This window comes from Cyprinodon tularosa, unplaced genomic scaffold (genome assembly GCF_016077235.1).
Source record: "Cyprinodon tularosa strain WSP-4 unplaced genomic scaffold, ASM1607723v1 ctg524, whole genome shotgun sequence".
NCBI classification, from domain to species: domain Eukaryota; kingdom Metazoa; phylum Chordata; class Actinopteri; order Cyprinodontiformes; family Cyprinodontidae; genus Cyprinodon; species Cyprinodon tularosa.
The window spans coordinates 314,483-342,273 of NW_024039257.1; the positions used below are offsets into that span (position 1 = coordinate 314,483).

The 27,791-nt window shown below is 38.1% G+C and overlaps 1 protein-coding gene across 3 annotated transcripts in view; it reads left to right on the forward strand.

The window, feature by feature from the left end:
* Positions 1-27,791, forward strand: part of epb41a (erythrocyte membrane protein band 4.1a) — a 105,775-nt gene that overhangs the window by 58,225 nt on the left and 19,759 nt on the right. For 2 of the 3 annotated variants that reach the window (XM_038304040.1, XM_038304039.1), the window contains exons 17-19: positions 5,338-5,466; positions 18,454-18,555; positions 26,466-26,546. In XM_038304040.1, coding sequence (XP_038159968.1) covers positions 5,338-5,466; positions 18,454-18,555; positions 26,466-26,546 — 312 coding nt within the window. The remainder of the gene's footprint in view (positions 1-5,337; positions 5,467-18,453; positions 18,556-26,465; positions 26,547-27,791) is intronic. The other variant, XM_038304041.1, reaches the window with a different exon arrangement.

The window sequence follows — 27,791 nt, forward strand, 5'->3', positions numbered from 1 at the left end:
TATATATTAGTGCTGTCAATCGATTAAATTTTTTAATCGCGATTAATCGCATCAATGCCTGAGTTAACTCGCGATTAATCGCATTTTAATTGCACATTTTTTTTCCTGATTGAAAATCATTTAAATACTCTCGATGACATACAAAAAAATACATACAGGCTAGGTTTGTGCCAATGTTCTTTTTTTAAAATGAAAACAGGTCACAGATACTGATTTATACCATAGAAACATATGGCAAGAAGATGGGGAGGCATGTAGCAAAAAATAACAAATATGTAGGCAAAAAAAAGGCCCTGAAAACAGGCTGATGTAAAAGACAGTCTTTACAGTCAATACAGTCTTTTGAACAAAGACAAGCATTTTATCCTACTGCTATAAAATTTAGTAGAGTTAACATTAGATGTTAATTAACCAAGGTAATAATGAACAATTTTCAATCAATACATCAAAATCAATAGACCGACATCACTAGATGAAGGTAGTCTATGCTCTCTAGAAAGTTACTTTTCAGCCTCTTAACAAAAATGAGAACACAGACACACCCACCCACACACACACACACGCGATACCGACCTGTTGCGTACACAGACGGCAAGAGTGCTGCTACGAGATTCCATTTCACCTCAGTAATCAGTTTTCTCAGCGTATTTCAGGTTGCTACTAGTTACCAGACACTCAACTTGTTTGTTGGTGGTGGGGCTTAAAGAAAAGGCACTAGCGTCACCCAGTGTATGAGCGTCTTTTTCCCTTGAGGAGCTCCGCTCTTGAAGCCCATGGAAAATGCATAGACTGGGGGAAAATAGCCCCGCCTTCCCGCAGGCTGCAGCGGGATGTACTTGGAAAAATTGTACCATAAAACCACATAGCGTTAATCTCACGTTAAAAAAATTATCGCCGTTAAAATGGCCTCGCGTTAACGCGTTAATAACGCGATAATTTTGACAGCACTAGTATATATATATATATATATATATATACATATATATATATATATATATATATATATATATATACATATATACATATATATATATATATATATAAATATATAAAATATATATATATATATATATATATATATATATATATATATATATATATTTTATATATTTATATATATATATATATATATATATATATATATACATATATATATATATATATATATATGTATATATATATATATATATATACATATATATATATGTATATATATATATATATACATATATATATATATATATATATATATATATATATATATATATATATATATATATACATATATATATACATAAGAGGGTACTTGTTTTTAATAGTTATTTATATATATATATATATATATATATATATATATATATATATATATATATATATATATATATATATATATATATATATATATATATATATACATATATATATATATATATATATAAATATATAAAATATATATATATATATATATATATATATATATATATATATATATATATATGTATATATATATATATATATATATATGTATATATATATATATATATATGTATATATATATATATATATGTATATATATATATATATATATGTATATATATATATGTATATATATATATATATATATATATATGTATATATATATATATAAATAACTATTAAAAACAAGTACCCTCTTATGTATATATATATGTATATATATATATATATATATATGTATATATATATATATATACATATATATATATGTATATATATATATATATATATATATACACACACATATATATATATATATATATATATATATATATATATATATATATATATATATATATATATATATATATATAAATTAAACTTTACACAGGGGAATACATCCACATGACATAGATGATCTAAAATGGTGGACAAGTATCATTACGTAGATTAATTATATGTTTTCCTCCTTATGTTTTTACTTTTTATGACAAAAAAAAACAACTTTTGGTGTGCTATTACGACATTTGTTTTTGGAAATACAACTGGATATTACTTTTCTGAGGAGTGTTACGGACAAAATTAGCTTATTTTTGCCATCGTCAGGCGTATTTTCGGATTGCCATCACAGAAAAATAAGCTGTGAACTGAAAAAGATAAATTTAAGGCAATGATAATTTATCAATTATTGTTTTTTGTAGTGCATGTTGGGTTACAATTGAGTTGATGGTCATTTTCCTGAGGATTGACTGATTCTAAAGAGGTATATGTTGGGTTTCAATTTGATATGAGCATGATATTTGATGCAAAAAAAATGTTGGGCGGTGGAAGTGAAATAAAAAAAAAAATGCAAAGCACAAGCCGCCCCCCTGTGAGAAAGTAGCAGCTTTGCAGTAAACCTGGAATATTCTAGAATTTGAAAATGTATGAAAAAATACATATGAAAGAAAGAGGATTATGGAAAAATCCTAGCATTTCAGTTATTTTCCTGCCATTCCATTGGAAGAAGAGGTCCTATGTGACCCTTCAACTGGTGGATTTTTCCGCTTGCTATTAGGCAAACATCTTAAAGAGGTGATTTTTTTCCCATCTTTTCCTTCATTGAAACATATATTAGAGTTATAGCAAAGGGTGCACCTAGTGATTGTTTTTAGTAGTTAACCAAATGTTCAATGTTCTTTAAACTATAGCATGATTGTCAATAACACAATCATGCTTTTGTCATGATGGGTTCTCTAGTGAGACCCAATTATGCAGAACACCACGGAGACGGAAACTGAAGTAAAAGGTTTAACAAAGTTTATTGTCACAAGCACAAGATATTTCACTGGTTCTGGTTCACGTCTGGGAAACTGGTTCACTGGAGTCTGCGTGGGAGACAGTTCAGTTAGCGTTTGATCAGAAGAGTTTGATTCAGAGAGTTTCTGGTTTGTACCTTGAGGGTTCTTGGTTTAAGCCTTGAGAGGGAAACTGTTGGGTCCAGAGATAGTTTGTTCAGCAGAGTCCGTTAACTGCTTCAGCGTCTTACTTCTAGAGAGAGAGCTGACCTTGGCTTTGAGTTTCCAGCTCTTGGTCCAGAGCTGCATGGAAATCCAGAGAGGAGTCTTCAGGTTTGGCTCAGAGGGCAGGTTCGGCAGGTTAAGCTCTTCCAGAGCTTCACAGGAGAAAAACAGGTTTCCTGAAAGCAGAAACAAAGGTTAGAATCCAGTCTGGATTCAAAAGTCAACGAAGGTTCTCAGAGATACTAGGCTTAGGTGCTAACCAACTGGATTAAACACGGCGGCGTTGAGGCAAGATCTGAAGACAGCTTAAATACTGTGGATCCTCTGATGATGGGATGAGCTTCAGCTGTGCAGGAGGCTCGGCTCAGGAGGATCCATGGCGGACTCTGCTGGAGGAAAGTGGTACTTCTCCAGCTCCCAACAGCTTTATTGTCCTTCTTAATATTCTATCATATATTACCAGCATATATTTATATATATATATATATATATATATATATATATATATATATATATATATATATATATATATATATATATATATATATATATATATATTTATATATATATATATAATTTTTTTTCTTTATTATTTTTGTATAATTTTTGTATCCTTTAATCTAATTCCACATTTGAAATGCTATTGACAGAAGCTAAACCTGAACTGTAACATCTAAATACTGAAAATTGTTCTTTAGGTTTTAGATTTTATTAAAGGTCCAGCGGATTGTTTTTAACCTTCTTTTTTTGGAATGTATAGAATATATAGTGAACTGACCGTTCAGACAGATGATCCCTGCTTTTTGCTTGGTTGGTCACGTAACTCCTCCACCACCACGCAGTGCCTGCATCATCTTTGTTATTAGTCGCCGCTTTAGGGTGGAGACAGCCTATGGCGACAGCAGCTGCTGTTACAGCAAATCCCATAATGCTTTGCGAGTAGAGGTCTCTGCGAAAAGCATTCTGGGATATATCTGCCTCTTTTGAGGCCTTTTCTTCTGATACACTTCGTAGACACTTTTTCTCTTACGACCCTCGGTCATTTTCAAAGAACCGCAGTGAGAAAGGTGAGCTTCAATGACTGAAACGTAGCTCACCAAGGATATACACCTGAGTGCGCATTTGCAGAAAAAGATAGCATAAATGGCACGTAGGACGGCCTTATGTAAACATATCACCATAATGATTGACAATTAGGAGGACCACTTATTTAGATGATCCACCTGGAAATAAAATATCATACTCTATACCTTTAAGGCAGATTTCACTGCTGACTTAATAGTTTCCAAACAAAGTTTCAAAAGTTATTACGAGTCACCAATTTCACAGGCCACCTTAACATTTGCTTAATCTATCGCTAACAGAATTAGGAGATATTTTGATATGTAGACCACTTTAGATCAGCTGTTTAATTCAATTCACAACACATTATCTCAAGGCACTTTATAATTCAACCAGATCATCCAGTCAAATTGATTCAAAGTTTTCTATCTAAGGAAAACCAGTTGATTGCATCGACTCATTGACTTGAAGGCAATCTCTCACACTAAGCATACTAGTAACGACAGTGGAGAGAAAAACTCACTTTTAACAGGAAGAAACCTCCAGCAGAACCAGACTCAGTGTGAGCGGGCGTTTAGTCTTGTTTTTTTGCTGGTAATTTATGTTACAGTACAGGTATCTTTTGTAAATTAGACTCAAGAAACATTTCTGCATAAATAAAGGAACAAAAAAAGACAGAGGGAAAGCATTTTTAATGAAATCTAAATGGATTTTTCTTTCATTATGGGACAGATTTTTTAAAAGGACTGAAAACACATTATTAGAAGACAACTTTCAGCTTTATATTATGATAAAATCCTGTTTACCACTCCTGCTAACACCTTTGCAAGCCTAATTGAAAAAGGTTTATGCGTGCTTAGTAACCTCTAGTCAATAGGCGTATCATACAGGTGTTAAATCTATATACATCTTTTATATTTCACCCTTTGGACTGCTACAATTAACAGCAAAATGTGTGTGTTTTTTGTCATCCTTCAATCCAAACTGAGAAATGGGGTTCCATCGGGACGTATATTCCTCTCCAAGGGTTTTAAATGTTTTCCATCTTTCATAAACTCAATGTTTGTGCTTACTTAAAATTATAGACAAATAACTTTTTTATTTGACTTTACTTTCACAAGTCACCATATTTTAAAGTTATTCCTAATTCTGTTATAAATGCAGGGATAAAAAAAACACAACATAAATAATTTGCAAAGAAGAACAAAGCATATATTTAAGATTTAAAATGATTACGGAGACCATATAGACAGAATCAGTTCTCACCAAATAGGTCCTGTTTTTTTCATCTCTCCAGTCTCCGGTGCTACGGGCTCAGACTGTCACTATCTCAGACATCACCAACTCTGTAAGAGGAACTGTGACTTATAAGGACATTCCTTTGGTTCACACCGAGACAAAGACCATCACATATGAGTCTGCACAGGTAAGAGGGATTAAAACAAAGCTTATTATTTATTGACCTACTTCACGTTTCTTTGTTCAAGGAGAAAGCTGCTGGTGTATTATTCACTGAATAGAAAATGTTGGAGGTTTGGAGCTTTGGTACTCTGACATATTGAGACAAAAAATTTATTTTATCCCAGAAAACTGTTGGAAGGTCACAGATGCTGTTCAATGTGATTGTTTTAGTCTTTTTTTTAGCATCAGAAATCTCCAGAAAATCTCCTCACCACGATAAATAGTCTTAAAAAGGCATTCAGACCTTCAACCTTATTTAGCAGATTAATAAAATCCCTCTTGAATGCTTTAATTTTTCTTCCTAACAGTGTGTGTTTGCTATGGTTTTTCCAGCCTTATCTGGCAACTTAGGACAAAACCGATTAGAGCTTCTGTTTGTTGTCAGATTGACTATTTTCCTGGGGGTCATTTCTAAGTGGTCAAAACCTCTTTTGTGTTGAAATTCCAATATTTCTTGCTGGTTTCACTCTTATTTTCCATGTTAAAGCTGACTGCTGCTATTGTGATGTTTTCCTGGGGACGGTAAGACATTTTTCTGCCAGTCTTCTTTATCTAGGTGCAGAGTTCTACCTCTTGGCCATCTTTTTTTGATCTTTTGGCCTTTTTTAGAGGTGATGCCAGGTAGCATCTGCATTCTGTTTGCTGGCTGAGTTAATTAGCTGGCTGTCAATGTTTAGAATCACTTGCCAAGTTGTGTCCTTTCCATACCAAGCGTTAACCTCCTAGTTCTCCTCAAGTCAATGTAAATTTAAAAAAAAAATGATAATAATCCTTCGTATTTACTGATATGACATTTTAGTCCAATTTAGGTGAGAGATAAGAAGTTAAGAGTAAAAAATACGAGCAAACTGAGATAACAGGTAGGAGGAAGTAAGCGACAAATTTCTTAAGTATTCATCGCTTGAATCAAATACATCTTATCCTTTACATACATTTTCTGTTTGTATTGCACAATAATTTCTAAATGCTATACCAGGCCATTTAAAGTAAAAGAGGGCAGACTAAAGGCCTGGTTTACTTGTGACCTCAGATACAGTCCAACATGACTAACCAACATTTGGTGCTTAAAGATAAGAGAAAAATAAAGTGTTTAATCCACCATCTTAGCAGGCAAGTTTATCCTTAGATCAGTTCCTAGATAGTTCAATGCATATAAGACAGAAAATGGAAAAAATGTCTCAGACAAACTGTCTCCAGTATCAAGATAAAATGTGTAACAGTAAGCTTTGACATAGTTAATTATTCTGTTCCAATTTTACAACTTTAATGTCTCACTACATGTTTCAGTGCAGCAAGAAAATACTGCTCACCTGGAATGAGTATTCATGGCGAGCTGTTTCAAACATGACACCAGGCTCACAAGAGTCCCCAGACAATTGTGACACGTTGCTCAGAGCAGCCAGTCACTAGCGTCTCAACCACCCTCGCTGCCTCTCTGACAGGTGTGCAGTGGGAGAAGAATCAACGTCCTGCTAGATTTTGCTTCTTCGTTTTTTGTAAAGCCAGAACTCAAACTCATCTGATGACACCATAGAAGTGTGGGAATTGAAGGCATTTGTCACGGTACATGCAAAATTGTCCTATGAAGGATAAAATGTCTGCATTGACTCAGTCCACACTAGTCAGAGGAAGCCTTAAGAATAAATAAATAAAAGTACCGTATTTTCACGACCATAAGGCGCACCGTACTAAAAGGCGCACTCTCAGTTATGTGTGCCATTTCTGTATTTAACACACACATAAGGCGCACCGGACTATAGGGCGCGTTTTTTATATACAGGTACATGTCCTCTACTACCTTTAAATACCTCTACTGCGTATTTAAAAATACAGCGGGCCCAAAACTGAGTATGACTGTGCTTTATTCATGTATTTATTACAAAGTATTAATCAAACCTGGGAGCTGGCCGTGAGACAGACACATCGCAGATGACAGAGCGCTGTGATCGCTCCTAAATTAACTTAAAATCCTGAAACCTGCCGACGGAATATGTTCGCTTTTATTACCGGTATCCTGGTGCCTGCAGTTTAAATTATTTAGATGAAAAACACCTGTCAGCCACCGCGGTGAAACCGGAGGCTGCCCGGCCTAGAGGCTGCTGATGAACGGATTTCTACTGTCGGTGCACCGCTGGTATGTGGGGGTCTGAGCGCCTCCGACAGAAATAGATAATCTGGATGAACTGACTGCAATTATGAAGTTTTCAGGTGGACTTTCTCACTTAAAAACATATTAAAACTACTTTATTCCCACTGATCACAGCAAATATAGCTGCAAGATTTAGATTATTTAGATGAAAAAACACCTGCCAGCCGCCGCGGTGAACCCGGCCCAGAGGCTGCTGTTGAATTAAGATTTCAGGTAGAAAAATAGAGCGGGAGCAAAACTGAGTATGATTGTGCTTTATTCAGGTATTTATTACAAAGTATTAATCGAACCCATCAAAGTCATCATCCTCTGTTTCTGAATAAAACAGCTGCACTAAATCAGACATGCCAATTTCCCCTTCTTCGCTGTCAGAGTCACTTTCCGTGCAGTGCGGCTCCTCAGAAATAATGCCGGCCTTTGCGAAAGCTTGAACAACAGAGCCAGCAGACACGTTAGTCCAAGCATCTACAATCTATCCGCAAACGGTGGCGTAACTTGCCCGGCGCTGCCTTCCACTTATCGTGAAACTGTGGTCTCCGTCTGTCACCCATCGCTCCCACGCCGCTCGCAGCCTTACTTTGAATCACACCGATGTCGAGCTGTGGAAGTTCCTTTGTCAGACCCCCGGGATAACGGCGAGCACAGCGTAAAATTTTTTTTCACCATGTTTTTCACATCAGCTGTGAGATGGGCACGCATGGAGTCACAGATTAACAGCGATGGTGATGCGTGGAAAAAACCACCTGGTCTCCTCACATACACCTGCCTCAGCCACGCTTTCATCATCTCCTCATACATCCAGCCCTTTCATTTGCTTTAATATCATATGGCATCAGAGCGATGTGTCTGTCTCACTGTCAGCTCCCAGATCAGCTTCTCTGATTCGTTGATGCGGCGCTTCCAGCAGCAAAACTTCAATTTTTCCATCTCGAGCGGCGGCAGCGCGTTGGCGGCGCGCTCCCGACGCGCTGCGCCTGCTGCTCAATCCCTCACACTAAGCATGCTTGGAGCAACAGTGGAGAAAAAAACTCTTTTACCATCAAGAACCCTCCAGCAGAACCAGGCTCAGTGTGAGGGGCCATCTGCTGAGGCCCACTGGGGTTCAAGGCAGTGGCGGCTGGTGAAAAATATTTTTGGTGGGGCTGATATAGCCTAGTGTATGTCTCCAACTAATCCGGAATAAGAATTCAAATAAACAATTGGACAATACATACAATTTAACAGTAATGATTTAATTTACTATATAATAACAGTAACAGTGATGATTTGGGTCACTGTGACGGGGTTCTTTGGCCTCCAAGAATCCAGTCTCAGTCGGGTTACCGGTGTTGGTGATTTATTGTGCTCAAAAACTCAAAACAGGGTGCAAAAGAAACTAAACATGTACAAGATACTCTGGGCCTCAGCCTCCCTCCAGTTACCAGCAATGAAACAAAGAAACAGAAAACAAAAGCTGCCGCTTTTCTTCCCACAGCCCTCATTAAATAGTTTAAGCCCCTCACCTCAGGCTCTCTTATTTCTGATTTCTTCTCATTGATCAGTTTTGTCCATATATTACCTCCACAAACAATTGATGTACAAAAACAAATAATTTTTACAACTTAATTCTTTTACACAGATTCATTGACTTATTCAATTACACCAAACTGGGTTTGAACCCAGCAAAGACGCAGCCAGACTGAAGATGACAAGTCCCCGTAGCATAAACACGTACACACCCACCCCCCCCCCACATACCCACACACACACACACACACGGCTAACCCCACTGAAATATTAAGTGTGCACCCTCAATACGCAGCAGGTAACCAGGACAGCTTGTGTGTTTTAAGTTCATGGAGCTACTGGGCTCAGCGCGAGTGTATTGGTCCTCACAAACACAGTATAACAGGAATGTGTGTGTGGCGCGCAAAGTTAGAGAGGTTGTTTTAAGCGACGAGGTGGATTCGTCACAGTCACAATAACCATGACATGAAATGTTCATATCCTACAACAGGGATGTTCTTCTGGCAAACGGGTAGATAAATAAGGATCTCACCGAATTTGGTGGAAGCTGCATCTCGTTCGTTACGTTCGCCATCTTCCCTCTAACTGTCTGCACCTGCGCTTGGGTTCAGAAGCCTGTTAAAGCGCAGTATTTTCAGCGCCCCAAGACCATAAAGTTCCGAGACACTGATTGGCCATTAAATTCACCTAGCAATAGTACATGATTGACAGATTCTCTGCAAATGTGGGTCAGTCTGATCAGCGCCCCCAGAACAGAGACGGTAGGAGTCTGTCTGTGGAAATCCACAAATTAATGACAGTAGATAGGGAAATGTAGTTTATATAATTTGTTTTGCTTATAGGTACACAGTCTAGAGAGTAAAACTGACATTTATGAGTTAATTTCTAAAAATATATTTTACGTTTCTCTCTTCTTATCAGGGAGGGCGGTGCCCCAGCGCCCCCTATGGGCCGGCCGCCACTGGTTCAAGGACAGGCTGAGCCTGAACATCTACTAACAAAGTTGTTGAAGGCAGCAGCACAGCTGATATTTCTCAACATGATGGAGTCACAACCAAACAGGAACAGACCAGATGAAGCTAGTCCGTTAGGAACATAAGGAACAATCAGATCTCTGATGTAAGATGGAACTTTGCCATTTAAGACTTTATGTGTGAGAAGGATGATTTTAAATTCTAAGCCAATGAAGAGAAGCAAGGACATTGGGAACCAGTGTCCATATTTCATCTTGACATGATGACCAGAGAAGAGAACGCAAGTTTGATGAATAAACAGCTGTGGAATCTCTGCAAGTCAGGCACAGGCAAGTTACATGACAGCCCACAGAGGTGTGAATTGCCTGCCCCCTCTGTGTGAGGGCAGACTAAATCGCAGAGCACACAGGATTTTGCAACACAGAAGGCCTGCGTTGATGAACATCTGAGACAATAAGGACCCTTGCTATGAGCCACTGAGACAAAGAACCCTCTGGTTGTTGGCCTGACTGCTGAGCTGCAGCCGGATGAAACTCAAGCCATCCAATGGAAATGGACAAAAAGGTTTCCAGGTCTGGCATAATTAGGAACAGAACAAAGAATCTGTCTTTTGATAATCATTTTATGTGTTTACTGATGAGTAAAGACAATACTAACGGAATGGACTGCATGCTTCATTATGCTATACAGAAACGTGTTGAGCAACAGCTCAACACGTTTTAAATTCACAACATTAATATGACATCCTACCTGGATGGGCATTGAACATTAAAATCACAACATCTGTCTGTTTAATTTTCATCAGAACTTTTTCTTCCAGTGATCCAAATACAGAGACATATTTTTTTGTAGCACAAATCTCTTATTCCAGATAGGAGTTTTGTGGGGAGTAAAACTGTGTGTGCACATAATTTTTCAGCAAAACAATACTCCTTTGCAAAAGAAGGCTATCTTCATGGGGAGTTTATCGACGCTTGCTTTTACTTTAGAAAGGCTTTGAATCAACTTCTTGTGCTAACAGCTCAGGAGACCTCACAGTAGCAGCTCTGTAGCAAAGGTCCTGACAGTACAGTTCTGGGTCCTGACAGTACAGCTCTGGGTCCTGACAGAGCAGGTCTCGGTCCTGACAGTACAGCTCTGGGTCCTGACAGAGCAGGTCTCGGTCCTGACAGTACAGCTCTGGGTCCTGACAGAGCACGTCTCGGTCCTGACAGTACAGTTCTGGGTCCTGACAGTACAGCTCTGGGTCCTGAAAGAGCAGGTCTCGGTCCTGACAGTACAGCTCTGGGTCCTGACAGAGCAGGTCTCGGTCCTGACAGTACAGCTCTGGGTCCTGACAGAGCAGCTCTGGGTCCTGACAGAGCACGTCTCGGTCCTGACAGGGCAGCTCTGGGTCCTGACAGAGCAGGTCTCGGTCCTGATAGTACAGCTCTGGGTCCTGACAGAGCAGGTCTCGGTCCTGACAGTACAGCTCTGGGTCCTGACAGAGCAGGTCTCGGTCCTGACAGTACAGCTCTGGGTCCTGACAGAGCACGTCTCGGTCCTGACAGTACAGTTCTGGGTCCTGACAGTACAGCTCTGGGTCCTGAAAGAGCAGGTCTCGGTCCTGACAGTACAGCTCTGGGTCCTGACAGAGCAGGTCTCGGTCCTGACAGTACAGCTCTGGGTCCTGACAGAGCAGCTCTGGCTCCTGACAGAGCACGTCTCGGTCCTGACAGGGCAGCTCTGGGTCCTGACAGAGCAGGTCTCGGTCCTGACAGTACAGCTCTGGGTCCTGACAGAGCAGGTCTCGGTCCTGACAGTACAGCTCTGGGTCCTGACAGAGCAGGTCTCGGTCCTGACAGTACAGCTCTGGGTCCTGACAGAGCACGTCTCGGTCCTGACAGTACAGTTCTGGGTCCTGACAGTACAGCTCTGGGTCCTGACAGAGCAGGTCTCGGTCCTGACAGGGCAGCTCTGGGTCCTGACAGGGCAGCTCTGGGTCCTGACAGAGCACGTCTCGGTCCTGACAGGGCAGCTCTGGGTCCTGACAGAGCAGGTCTGCAGCCAGACTCAGTGTGCTCGCTACTTGTGACGTCATTACATCCTATTCTGTAGTGTCTCTCAACCTTTTGAGTCGCAACCCCAAATTTAACGTGCACTTCTCTCCACGACCCCCCCATGCCTGATCAGTATACTTATACGTTGCATTTACATAATCAGACAAGCTGTAACTGACTTCAGCTATTAGTTTCTTTATTGTCTAGTTTTGAAACATATTGGGATTTTTTTGAAAACATAAAGCAGCATCATTTTATTACATAAAATAACGTGTTAACAAAATCATACAACTCTGAATTCGAAAATGTTTTAGTTAAACTCTCTTGAATAAAATAGTGTACCTAAACTCAATTAGGCTTAACTTATGAAGGCAATCGAGCTAAAAAAAATAACAGGGTGGAGGGAACTCAATACATTTGATTTTGGCAATCAAATGTATTGAGCCTATCAGGAAACAATTAACACTAATGTTATCTAAGCATTTAGATGGGAGTCTCAGCATTCTTCTTCCAACTCCTAGAGAATATAATTATACTCACAATGACAGGTCAGGAATACTGCAGAACATCCCTCCCAAATCTAGGCTGTTACTCATCGGATCCCTGAGCTGACTTCTGATGTACAGACTCTCCTTCTCCTCATTTGAGACCTCCAAAGATCCTCTAAGGACGAGACCAGTGTAATGGGTCCAACAAAACCCCAAAAACCTCACTTTGTCTGGCTTGGAGAAGTGTTTAGGTTTGGGATGGGATGGTAAATTCTGCAATCTTGTGGAAAACTTTAATATCATCATATAATGATTACAGCTTTAATGACTCATTTTGTCAAATGTTTGAATTAAAGAAGAAAAAAAATGGAATATCTGCTAAATCATTGGCTGAACTTCAGCATAATCTCTATAGTCATAATTAACTTAATCAGCTATTTTTAGATGACAGGTGGCCGCCGAAATCCCACTCACACTTTACATATTGATAATTATTTGGAACTATAGCAATTAAACTAGACCGAAGAACAGATTTATTAAATAGTTTTTAATGTTTCCCTTCTCCTTTGCATCGTGAGCTGTTTGTTTGATCACCTGCCAACTATTGTTCTTTGTTAGCGTATAAGCTAATATCGCCCTATTCTTCAAAATCAACATTTGTTCTTAATTTGACACATAGTATCATTGAATCACTTTGATGGTTTGATTTTCATTCTTATTTGTTTCGTTTAACAATTTATTCCATATGTTGTTAGATTTATTTAATTTTTCATAGTTTGCTTTTGTGTTAAATACATGTTACTAGAAATTTACCTCTGCATTAATCCTATCCCCTTGGGGAGCAGTGGGCTGCCATTGTGCGGCACCTGGGGAGCAGTGTGGGGTTAAGGGTATTTGCTCAGGAACCCACAGTGCAGGCTGTGGGGATCGAATCGGGTACTTGCAAACTTCTCAGCACAGCACAAGCTCACTGCTCGAACCACTACGTCAAGATTCTGTTCTGTTAATAAATTATTGTATTTTAGATAGAAGATGTTTATGTGTATTCTGTAGGTTTTTTTTAAGCCCTGAACACACTAAATCTGAGTTTGCATCCAATTCAACAGAAAATCACATGGGACGAGGCTATTTTAGAGCTCATTGAAAGTCAATGGGGATGAACAAACCCGACACGACTTCCTGCATCATTGCTCCAACCGCAGCTGTAACTTCCTGATCGACTGGGATGGACATTTCCCCACCAACTTTGGCATGGAGGGGAAAGTCCCCACCAATAATTTACGCTTTTATCCCCCTTTCTGATGATTTACTTCAGCCAACAGTAACTGGGGTTGGGTGCAGCTAACTGGTCAGCACATTTTCAGTACGTGTTTTTTCCTCGCTCTCCCGCTGCTCTCGAGTCGCTGCATTTCACTGCGTACAGAGGCGCTACGTAGCTGGATGGAGGAGAGACACAGGAGAGACACAGCCGCACTCAGTGAATTTTAACTGGCAGCTACTTCGATATATGTTTTAGTAAAAGTTGGGAGACTGGTTGGTTAAAAAAAATTTGAGATACCACCGAAAAATCGGTTTGTTACACATACGGAGCTTTTTCAGCTAGAAATGGCAACAGAATTTACATTTATATAAGTTTAAAAAGCTGGGCTTCTCAGAGGACCGTTACTCAGAGTTACAGATTAAAATGAACATATCAGACTGCAGAGCTTCTACATATCTTGAAAAAAATTTTCTCTTTTATATATATATATAAAATATATATTATTATATTGGTAGACAGGTTCATAAATCTGTCTTTAATCAGAGTAGAGACACAATTAGGGAGAGTTGCAGATTTAAAGGTGAAACAGATTTACTGGGATATGCAACATGCAATAAAATATATCTCCAAGTTTACAAAAAAAATATGCAATGTTATAATAAAATTCAACATATCTTTTTGTCTTTTGGACACAGACTTAAAATTAAAATATAAGACACCTACAAGAATTAAAGCACAAATAATACAAATCAGTATTATTATTATTATTCCTCTCCGCTGTCACTCCAAGCATGCTTGGTGTGAGGGATTGCTGAAGAGTAAATGAGTCGATGCAATCAGCTATTTTTCCTTAGATAGAAAATGTTAAACCAATCAGATTCCATGATCTGTTTGAATTGTCTCTGTAAAGTGCCTTGAGATGACATGTTGTGAATTGGCACTATATAAAAAAAATGGATTTGAACTGAAAAACGTTTTTTTTTTTTATTTGGTCAGGACACAATTGAATAAAACTCCACCTCCTGGAAAAGATCACAGTTCCATAATGATGCGTAGAATTGCTTAATGTGAGAATTCGATCAATTTAGCTACAGATATTTTATATTTCCCAAACTGCCAGCATGGCTCTGTTAACACATTACTAGTACTGACCTGATTGGTCATACTATGGCGTATAATGACATAGATTCTGTACACACTGCATTTTATCCTAAAAAAGTTCACCTGCCAATATCCTAACTTCTTGTGACAAAATCCTTTTTTTCTACACTTTCTTTCAGTAAACATTGAAGGGAAATGGATGCTAGTGGATATCATGATAGCTGAGTGCTCAATACCATTTCTTTTCCTCCAGGCATCCACTACATGTCTTTTTTGGCAGCTCAGAGAGGGGCTGGACAGGTACATGTCAAAACTGCAGTGATCAAGTGGTGCAAATACAGATTTGCAAAAAAATTCAAAAGATCCTGCAAACTCCGAAATTAAACTAAACTCAAAAAGGAGACTAATACACTAACACAACAATATGCATACAATGAAAAAGTGCTACAAAAGGAGACATGCTGCCATCTCAGAAAATAGAGAGCAGATAAGTGAAAATATGCTGCCAAAACATGAACGATGCAGCAAAGAAATGAAGCAAATAGCAAAAACACAACAAGTTAATGGAAACTCTAAGACCACTAGGGGGAGAAGATTAGCAACTCATGTAGTACCAGAACATAGATATTTCTACAAATTAGTTCCAATGAATTAATTCAATGGACAATAGCCCAGTATCGGGATCTGCAGGTTAAAAAAGAACCCAAAACGACTCCTAATTCCTAAGGGGCGCACCCGTTCCTCTGATTCAATTAACATGTTTTCTAAGTCAAAACAAGTTTTTGGGCTATTATGTAAAGCTTTGAAATCAACCCTAATTCTGACATTTTGAATTGAAAAAGCTTCCTGGACGGGAAGCGAAATGTCTTCAAATTTGGAAACACAGTCCAGTTGATTGTTTTTTTTTTTTTACTTTTTTGGATTGGAAGCCATCCAGAGAACATCTGGCAGGAGGAAATAAAAGGTTACCCCTCCTTCTATTCTTTTTTAAAGACTCTGTCATGTTGGGTTTCAAATGTCTTGCCCACATGCAGAAAACTACTCAGAGGCACGGGAAAAGTTAACAATTTATTGAATGTGACAAAAACTCAGAGAGAGATAATACAGGAGATTCTCAGCTGGGAAGTATCCAGCGGTCTGTTAAACCGGCACCGGAAACTCTAGAGGGAGATCAGAAATGGTCCATAGGAAAACTGGCCGAAGAAGATGAATCGCCTAATTTGACTTACTGAAAATGGTATTTGGTTGATCCTTGGGTCCAGTTTGTGGGGAGGATGTCCAGATATGGAGGTACTTAGTTGGAGGGCGGACAGGCAGACTTTTGGTGGGTCCAGAGGAGCAGCGGAGCGGACTGTCTCAGATTTTCTTGAGGAGGGCTTGAACTGATCAGGTGAAGGTTTCCTCTTGCTCAGAGAGACAAATATTTCCTTCCAAGGGGTAGAAGGTCCAGGCTTATCCAGTGGATCAGGAAGTCATCCCGATTCTGGCAAACACTCTGGCGTCAATGTGATGACAGTCCGCTGCTTATATACTCCTCTGGAGGTAATGACCAAACAAGCCACAGGTGTGGGCCGTCGACACCAGGAAGAAGGCCTCCAGGCCAACAGAGAACTAGGGCACCATCTAGTGGATGGCAAAGGTACTAAAAAGAAGAAGAACACAAAGCAACCCCCCACAAACAGGAACCCTAACACTCTGGCTGTGTCCAAAAGTGCACCCTATATGATTATATATGTGTGCAGATGTATCCCAAAATGCTTTGCAAGAGCTCTCTTGCAAAACATGTTGGGATTTGTTTTGGGAAAGAGAGAGAAGAAAAATAGCTTAGGCATCATGTGAGAAGCTAGAGTCACTTGACATGTGGAGTTACATTGCGAGGCGGAGTTACGTGACCAAAGAGGAGCAAAAAGTAGTGATCATCTGTCCAAATGGTCAGATAATTGAGTTTACTATAAAGTCCAAAATATAGCTCCCGCTCTGTACTGGCTGTGCCCAAATGTCCACACTAACTTCTAAACCCCTCAATCACTGTATAGAGTGGGGAATTATAGTGGACTTTATAGTGAACTTAGGTAACTGATTGTTCGGACAGATAATCACTACTTTTCGCTCCCCGTTGGTGACGTAACTCCGCCTCCCCACACGCTGCCTGCACCATCTTTGTTATTTGTTGCTGCCCCAAAAAGTCCCATGTTGCTCTCAGAAAGCGATCTGGGATATATCTGCTTGTCTAGAGACCATAGATGATCACAACTTTTCAAGATGCATTGTGGGAAATTTCGAGTCCACCAATTTTTCATTCGGACACTCCTTTAAAATGGCATAACCGTTATATAGTGATCAGGGCGGACATTCGTACACAATGTTAGTCACTCTTAACATCTCCTTTACTAAAGGTCTGGTCTCATATAAGTTGATGAGCGTCTCCCCCTGGTGGTCTGGAGCTCTTCTGCTATTTTTTGCTAGTTTGTTGTATTTAACCTGAAGACATTTTTTCTACTTGCAATATTTTCCTTTGCATCTGTTTTATTTATTGGCCCCTTTTTGTTTTTGTTATTCTCATTATTGAGTTTTCAGAACCCTTAAAATTTGCAATGAAATTCACACATTGTTTGCTCCCTTCAATCACCAAGAAAACATCCATTGACCACCACTGGAAAAACAACTGTGCTTTCAAGTCCACATGGAGTGTGGATAGACTCCCCATTCACTTGATTATGCATGAGTATTTGGGACCCTTACAGTAGATCTCTTAAACAGTCAGTCACAGATTTCCGGCATATTCTGACATACAGATGCAAATAAGCAAAGAACCTCAGTCTAAATAGTCAGAAAGTAACAATAGTCAGTTTGTTGATTTTAAAGATTAAAAAAAAATCTGAAAAGCAATATGTTGTTTCTAAAGGAAAACGAGCTTTGTCAAAATATTGCAAAAACTCAAAGGAACATATTGGGTTTTTTTGCCTGAAGTGATTGACAAAAGATTTTCTTACAATCTCAGCATATCCTGCAGTCAGTAGCTGTATTTGTGGTCCCAATAATATCTTTTGAACATTTAGTGAGACATTGTAATTTAAATTGTATGGAATGGGGAATGTTTCTCTGGGTTTTGTTAATATGTCTGTTTATCTTCTGATAGAGTTCAAAAATGTTTTCAGTAAATTCTGAGAAAATATGCTAAATCTAGAAGCTAAACTACCTAAGGGTTGGTTATTGCTAAAATAAAATAAATGTGAAATGTTTGGGATCAAATTTTAGTTAATATATGAGTTTGGATTTTATTGATAAGTAAATACATTTGAACTAACTTTCAAAACAATTAGGGAATATGGATAGTTTTGAGGTCAGTGCTCAAACTATAGAGATCAGTATAACTATATGAGATCAGTATGTTGGTCCTGAGAAAATAACAATTTGATGCATTTTTCCGACAGCCTGTGGAAAACCTAGCAGAGAAGGATTCAGGAGTGCTGTTGAGTGCCCAGACCATCACCTCTGAGACTGTCAGCACCACCACCACAACCCAGATCACCAAGGTCTGTGCATATCATTTACCGCCCCAAATGCCATAACACAAAATGGATTTTACTAAGAGATAATAGAAGTTCATCACTTAGAAAACTGGTCGACTAAACTTCGTCATAGCTAGAGGTCCAGGTGTGTTCTAAGTATACATAACAAATTTCACAAAAATAATTTCCTTCTTTGCTAATAAAATGTTTCCTACAAAGCAAAATAGAGCTCCCATTTTTGTAAACAGTGCTTGAAGTAGGCGCCTAAAGTCTAGTGAATTCACTGGAAGTCAATCCCAAACTCAAGAGTTTAGTCCCAATGGGAGATAGATGAAGTCATATTAAATCCACTGACCTCAGGTTTAGGCCTCCTCCAAAACCTTCCCTATGATTTTTTTTTGTGTTTGTTTTACAGAACTTAGTATACGTTTTGTAAAACAAGCATAGAGGATCAACTAAAAACAGCAAGCAGGGTTCATGCTTATTTAAACAATGTTTTATATAATGTTCAATCTAGCAGATTGGGAAGAAATTAGTAATGGGGTCTTTCCCAACTGCACCTCGGTTTTAATACATGAGCAGAACTTTAAATTTTTCTACCAAATTTCTGATGAAGATTCTCAGTCATCCAGGTCATAGTCTTTCCGTAAAAGTAAAAAAAAAAAAAAAATTCCACTGGACTTGGTTTCCAAGATTTTAAGACGTTTCTCCATCTCTCCAGGAAGCTTTCTCAATTCAAATGTCTGGATCTGCAGTGAGTTCGAGTCTTTATATAGACAAAGCCTCGTATTGCTTGGAAACATGCAAATGAAACCGATGAATGGTGGGTCGTTTGGTTCCATCGTTAACCTGTAATACCTGAAACCTGTCTATGATTCTGAGGGTCGGTCGTTAAAGGGAGGGGGGGGGGTGGATTATCGTTAAAGGGCGGGGGGGGGGGGGGGGGATTGTCGTTAAAGGGGGGGATTGTCTCCTCTAATACCTGAAACCTGTCTATGATTGTTAAGGGTTGGTCGTTAAGGAGGTATTGTTCATGGGCTGGAGCGGGTATGTGCTTCGTTCCTCTGTGATGGGGTGGGGGGTGCGGTGATATCTGGAAGGGATCATGTCTATGATCTAATTGTACGTTTTTGACCTCTGTTTAAAGTTGGTTTTTCTCTCTTAACATAGATGGCTTCCTTCACGCCCCTCTCAAACCACCTATTTTCTTTACACAGAATATGAACATTCTGGTCCTCAAAAGAATGTCCTTTGTCCACGAGGTGTAGGTGTTCTGCGGAGTCCTCTGGTCAAGACTCCGCAGTACTTCCTGGAGAGGTAGCGAAATGTCTTTAAATCTTGGAAACCAAGTCCAGTGGATTTTTTTTTTTTACTTTTACGGAATTTTCTACCAAACTTATTATGCACCTTTGTACCTTCGGAGGATGTTTCCTGATGCTTGCTGGTGAGGATTCTCAGTCATCCAGGTCATAGTCATTCCAAAAAAGTTAAAAAACAATCCACCGGACTTTTTTTTCCAAGTTTGAAGACATTTCGCTGAGTAACGACCCCATTCCAAAGAGGAAGACCCACTTGTCATCTTAAATTTGCATGTTTCTAAGCCAAAAAAAGGCTTGGTTTGGGTCCACTCTATAAAGCCTTGAACTCAAAAGCTTCCTGGATGGGAAGCGAAACGTCTTCAAACTTGGAAACAAAGTCCAGTGGATTGTTTTTTTTTTACTTTTTTGGAATTTTTTGATGCTTCAGATCTTTGTCATACAGGTGCTGGTCATAAAATTAGAATATCATGAAAAAATAGATTGATTTCAGTAATTCCATTTAAAAAGTGAAACTTGTATATTATATTCATACATTACATACAAACTCATATATTTCAGATGTTTATTTTGTTTAATTTTGATGATTACAAATGACAACAAATGAAAATCTCAAATTCATCATATCAGAAAATTAGAATATTACTGAAGACCAATAAAAACAAAGGATTTATAGAAATGTTGGCCAACTGAAAAGTATGAACATGAAAAGTATGAGCATGTACAGCACTCAGTATTTAGTTGGGCCTCCTTTGGCCTGTATTACTGCAGCAATGCGGCGTGGCATGGAGTCGATCAGTCTGTGGCACTGCTCAGGTGTTATGATAGCCCAGGTTGCTCTAATAGTGGCTTTTAGCTCTTCTGAATTGTTGGGTCTGGTGTATTGCATCTTCTTCTTCACAATACCCCATAGATTTTCTATGGGGTTAAGGTCAGGAGAGTTTGCTGGCCAATTAAGAACAGGGATACCATGGTCCTTCAACCAGGTACTGGTAGCTTTGGCACTGTGTGCAGGTGCCAAGTCCTGTTGGAAAATGAAATCTGCATCTCCAAAAAGTTGGTCAGCTGCAGGAAGCATGAAGTGCTCTAAAACTTCCTGGTATGTGGCTGCGTTGACCCTGGACCTCAGAAAACACAATGGACCAACACCAGCAGATGACATGGCACCCCAAACCATCACTGACTGTGGAAACTTTACACTGGACTTCAAGCAACGTGGATGAAGTGCCTCTCTTCTTTTCCTCCAGACTCTGGGACCTTGATTTCCAAAGGAAATGCAAAATTTACTTTCATCAGAGAACATGACTTTGGACCACTCACCAGCAGTCCAGTCCTGTTTCTCTTTAGCCCAGGCAAGACGCTTCTGACGCTGTCTGTGGTTCAAGAGTGGCTTGACACAAGGAATGCGACAGCAGAAACCCATGTCTTTCATACGTCTGTGTGTGGTGGTTCTTGAAGCACTCACTCCAGCTGCAGTCCACTCTTTGTGAATCTCCCCCACATTTTTGAAGGGGTTTTGTTTCACAATCCTCTCCAGGGTGCGGTTATCTCTCTTGCTTGTACACTTTTTTCGACCACATCTTTTCCTTCCCTTCGCCTCTCTATTAATGTGCTTGGACACTGAGCTCTGTGAACAGCCAGCCTCTTTAGCGATGACCTTTTGTGTCTTGCCCTCCTTGTGCAAGGTGTCGATGGTCGTCTTTTGGACAACTGTCAAGTCAGCAGTCTTCCCCATGATTGTGTAGCCTATAGAACTAGACTGAAAGACCATTTAAAGGCTTTTGCAGGTGGTTTGAGTTAATTAGCTGATTAGAGTGTGGCACCAGGGGCCATCAATTTTGAACCTTTTCACAATATTCTAATTTTCTGATATGATGAATTTGAGATTTTCATTTGTTGTCATTTGTAATCATCAAAATTAAACAAAATAAACATCTGAAATATATGAGTTTGTATGTAATGTATGAATATAATATACAAGTTTCACTTTTTAAATGGAATTACTGAAATCAATCTACTTTTTCATGATATTCTAATTTTATGACCAGCACCTGTAAATGCAAGATACATAGGGGCACATTTATTCATTTATTTTGGTCTTGCAATTATATTCAAATTTCCACGAAAGAGATTCACCTGATGATACAAGAGATCATTGGTAAACAGTTCTCACTAATGCAGATAATAAACATTTGCTTGTAATCCTCTTATTTCTGGCTAATAATTGTATACTAATGGGATGGACTGCATCACAGTTGATATGTGGATATCACATATGTGCGATTGCATCATTCGTAAAACTGACCCATGATCTTTATTAAAAGCCGGACAATTCTGGAGGATCTGGAACCCACTGCAATCTTTCTTAGAGAGACTGTACATTTTTTTACTCTTCTTTGTCGTTTTTTTTTTACATTCAGTATATCACCAATTTGGCTTTGTGACAGTTCCTACGTCTTTGAATCATGCCTGGGAATGTCTGTCTGTACTTTGTGAATGTAGGCTGCACCCTTTTTAATGTGGACACTAGTGCTCATGATTGATTTGGGGTGGGTTGTTTTCGTTTAATATTGTTGATGTTTACATTAAGTTACAAAAATAAAAATATGTTTTAAGGAACTTATGAATTAAATCTTTGATTTGCCTGAAAATTTGAAATAAAATGAAACAAAAAAGATTGAAAAACTGTATTAAAAATGTAGTAACTTCTGGTGTGGATTTTATTGGTTGTCATTAATGATGCCCTGCTAATGGAGCAGGGTCTCTTTCCAATGAGGGGCAAATAAAAGCTAATTGATCACATTCATGCACTGTTTTCTACTTTTGAGGCCACAACTGTTTTTTATACTCTGACTTTTGCACATTCATGTTTCATCGTGTTTGCTTGTGAGGTTCAGAATTATGGGAAATTTTCCATATGTGTGTAGAGAATGGTCAAAAAGTGTTAAGACCTTTACATTTCTTCAGAGTTTTTTTATTTTTTGTCCCTATTGGTGTTTAAGATCATCAAACAATATTTAATGCTGGACAAGGAAACACTTATTAAATCACATAAGAACTTCTTTTTAAATAATGATTTAATTAATCAAGTGGATAAAAAGCCGTCTAAACTGATCCTCCACCTTCAGTGAAGTAATTTCACCCAGTTTAAAAATTTTTATTGAAATGATACCAAGCATTATACTTAACATAACATTTGTTATCATTAGCTCATCGTCCACCATTGGTTCATTTGAGGCAAATTCAAAATATGTTGATCTTTTTCAGATTTTCTCACTGTAAAAAATAAAGGATAATCCAGCTGCACGAATGGAATCTATTCCAAAAAGTCTAATTAGCAAACATAATGCCGTTCCATTAGCCAAACACTACTGGACCAAAACTTTACATTGTGCTTCGATCAGATAGGATTATTATTAAGCTTTATAACATTCCTGGTGGATCTGTCCTAAAACAGCAAATAAAACACAAGAAAGCACCTTACACCAGCTGTTATGCATGGTAGAGGATCTGTGAGAATCTTGACCCTTTTGTCCTCTCAAGGGTCCATTGATAGCTTGGCTTCATTGTGCCTGATCTGTGCCAGATCTAAACGCTGTTGTGAGCTAAAAAGAAGAAAATATACCAGATGAGCAAAGACTGAGGATGGTAGGTTTACTGCAAGAACCAGAAGAAGACCAAAGATCCACAGCTCTGTATTCTTACTTCTTGTAAACGGTATAGATCAATGTGGGGATGTCCGTGTGGTAGAAGTTCAACAATGTCTCAATCTTGTGGCTGTTTTCACAATAAAAACAAATCCAGTAATTTATATGATATTTATTTGGCTGTTTGTTTGATTGTGTTCTATGTTCTTTTTGGTTTATTTTAGGGTTTTTTGCCATTTTCCATCTGTCCTTCTCATTTTCTCTGTTTATAATTTCCATGCCCAGTTCTTGCGTAGACACAAAAAAGTTAAATGCTAATATATTATTGCTTAGGTGATGACAAAACTAATTAACTACAGAGTTTCTGCTTATCAGGTGGGTGGTTAACTTTATAGTCTTTTAACCAAGCAGTATATTGGCGTGTTAAATGCAAAGAATTAACACAAACATTGACTGCAAGTCAGTTTATTCATAAATGTCCCTTAGAGCTCTTTGACTCCAACCAGACATCATTGCTTGTAAACTTTTCTCTTAAAACTGAAACAAACAATAAACCTTGATGGAAACGGATTAAAGAAAAAGAACGGTCAGCAAGGAATGGTCAGTTGGTTTAGTTTATGCCTAAAACTAATATGTTTGCGGTGAACTAATTTAGCGTTGATCAGTAAAAAAATTAAAAATAATAATTTTCGTTGCAAGCACTGAGTCTGGGAGCGACCATTGTTGCCCAAATATAGTAGCCCCTCCCTCCTGCCATCTTCCATCAGTGACGTCACGGTGCGGTAAGCCTAGCGCCATTCTCCCCGCTTTACAAGCTAAATCAATGGGAACTACTAGACACATCTGCAATCAACAACAATTATTGAAGATTTCCAGAGGACTTCACCATTGAAATTCACCAGAGCTATAGTGAAACTGACAGTGCCCACGTGCATGGCAGCTGGATGCTGGAATACATCGGGTAAAAGTGAAAAAAAAGAGTTATTCCACCTTTCTGATTCCTGATCCTCCACGGACGGGTTGGTCGTTGGATCGCCAACTTGAAGAGGGAGGATTTGCCATCGAACTTCTGGCCAGAGAAAAAACTCGTAATATGTAGCCAACATTTGGAAGAAGAATGTTTTCAAGATGACTTGGATAATAGCGCGTTGTGACAAACACCAGATACAGCACTGGGACTTGATACACAGCCGATACCGCACCGTGACGTCACAAACCAGTAGGTGGCAGTAGTGTTCTTTGACAAACATGGATGCCTCCAGTAAAGCACATTCACATGAAAATTACTCTGAATAAAAAACACTGATCATTTATTGAACAGGATGGAATCATTTCATATTTAAAGTACTTTTAGAAGTTTGAATTCTGAATATGAGCGGACTTCTCTCTTCTTTAAAACAATAAAACAAATACACCCACCAGTTTAGGTCAAACATCTTTTCAGATGCTTGAAGCAGAAACCTGGTTCAGTCTGGCAGTTCTGTTGTTTAAAGCTGCAGAACTACTTGTTTGGAGAGAACAAGTTAAACCGTTCATGGGAATGTAAAGGTCTTTTAGCAATATGGAAAGGTTCAGTGGAGTGCAAAATAAATATGATGCAAAACGCAGTAGAAACATTAAGTTGTTTCCTATTTAAAACGATTCAGATATTGGTGGCGCAAAAAAAACTTTGCAAGTGTGATGCAGAGTCAAGTTTAGAGTTTAACAGTTCAGTCTGATGGCAGCAGGGGAAAAAGCTGCTTTAGAGCCGGCTGGACCTGCAGCGAATGCTTCCCAGAGGGCAGCATGTTCAAGGATGAAGGACACCACTCTCATTCCTTTCCCAAATCTTTTCCACGTGCATAATGAAGAGACTTTTTATCCACAATGACCCGATGAGATAAACTTCTTGGGACAACACTAGTTCTGACATGCTCCAGGCAGGTGATAATTAAAATAATCCTAACCTGCCTACTGTACTAACATGGCAGCTAGCAACAGAGCGTGGATATGTGAGGTCACATGGGAAGCATGTGTTCCTTCCAGCGGGTAAGGGGCAGGACATGTAAGGACACCAGGTCCAAGCAGCAAGCAGAAAATGTTCTATGTTTTTATGATTAGTGAATACTCAGAAAGCTCATTCACATTTATTCACTTTGGCTGTACACTGCAAAAACGTTCTGAAAGTTAGTAAAAATGTCTTTAAACAAGTGTATTTACCTTAAATTTGAGTAGGAAAATAAGATGATCTGCCAATGGAATGAGCATTTTTACCCTTAAAATAAGATAAATTAGATATTATGCGCTTGAAGTAAGAGACTATAGTCTATTTTTCTTATTTTAAATGTAAAATTTCTTGTTCCATTGGCAAAGAGTCTTACTTACCTGCTCAATCCAAGAAGAAATGCACTTGTTTTAAGAAAAATTTACTTACTTAGATTTACATTTTTTGCAGTGTATGACTTCAAAATTTACTTTGCCAGGAAGTTTATGATACTTCAAATCAGGAGGGAGTTGGACTGAAACAACTTAGAGGTGGAGGAGGATGGGACTAGTTTAGCAATTCTATACGTCTTTTATGTCTGCAAATATATTAGGATGCAGAAGAAGAGACCTGCTCTTTTGACTTTATAGTCATGTATTTTATGAGTAATATGACATACTGTATGTGGAAGATCAGGAGTTATTTTGTTTAAGTTGAATTTCTTTAATTTCAGTTTGATGGCGACAAATTCAATTAGAGTTAAATCTCAGGCAACGCATTTTCACAGAATCTTTTTTTTTAATTTGATGATCAATCAGTTTAGCTGCTGATTGTTCTTCCTGGTGGAAGCATCCACATTCTGCTTAACAGCTGTCTGGGAGTCTTTGTTAGTTTTGTCTCTCCTTTTTTTTTTTTTTTTTTTAAATCCAAAGGTTGCCTAGGGGTAATGAAAATGAATTAATCTAAGTTTATCAGTGTTTTGAGCCTGTGTAAACTCTTTTCTTGTAGACGGTGAAAGGAGGGATATCCGAGACCCGGATAGAGAAGAGAATCGTCATCACCGGAGACACAGCAATTGATCATGACAAGGTGAAAACCGCAAAAATACAGAAAGCAACTGTCCTTTGATTTCTAAATTAAAGTAAAGATACTGACTGATGACAATAAGTTTCGAAATATTTCTGCTTAAAACAAAATGATAATAGATCTCTTAAAGATCCATGGGATAAATATAAGAACAAGAGATTTCGTAGAATAAAAAAAATACCATTTTGTTTCCAGATTATTTCCTGAAAAACACAGAATCTAATCAGGACACAGATTTTGTTTTTTATTACAAGACAACAATAGTTATTCAGTAGTTCCATGGTGGTTCACTTTTTTACTTTAATTTAGATTTTAAGTTCAAGTAAAATGTCTGAGCAAAGTTTGGATTTTCCACAGCTGACTCTCATGGGAGAAGGTTAGCTGTCAGGTGTTTGTTGATTATGGTAAAGCTTAGAAAGGGAAGTGTTCTGCTGCGAGTTAGTCTACACTTATTTTCTTAAAATAAGTGCCTTTCTTCTTGGATTTAGGAGGTAAAAGAGACATTTTGCCAATGGAACAAGACAATTTACACTTAAAATAAGAAAACACAATCATATTGTCTTATTTCAAGTGCATATTATCTAATTATCTTATTTTAAGAGTAAAACTGTTAATTCCATTGGCAAACTATATAATTTACCTACTCAGATTAACCCTGTAATGCCAAATGTATCATATTTGATACATACGGTTTCTGAAATGTTTTGCGTCTGACACCTTTTACATAATTTAATGGTAAAAACTTTGCTCAAAATCCTATTGTACACAATCGGATATACCTGATAACAGCCAGTAGAAGACTACACAAAAAATAATCTTGACTTATCGCATAGTAATAAATTATTACTATCAAAAATGTATTTCTGTTTTTGCTTTTTAAATGTTTTGTTAAAAGGCCAAATAAGGACCTAAAAACCAAAAAAAAAGTAATTTTCTGTTTTGCTTTGTTCTTGGATCGGGCTTTAAATGGTTAAGGTAAATACACTTAATTTAAGAAACTTTTACTTGTTTCTAGATTGTGTTTCTAGTCAAATAATGAGACTTGTTTTGGAGGAGCTGGTGTCAGTTTGAGGAAGAAGTGAGAGCGCTCAGAATGGCTGAAGTTTGCTGTTTTATTGTTTTTGTCTTCTTATCAGCACACAATTCTAGCCCCACAATTATATTTTTTTTCCCAAAATAATCTGACAAAACAGTAACAAAATATAAAGTCGATTTTAATTGGGGGAAAAAATTGGACTGTATTAATAT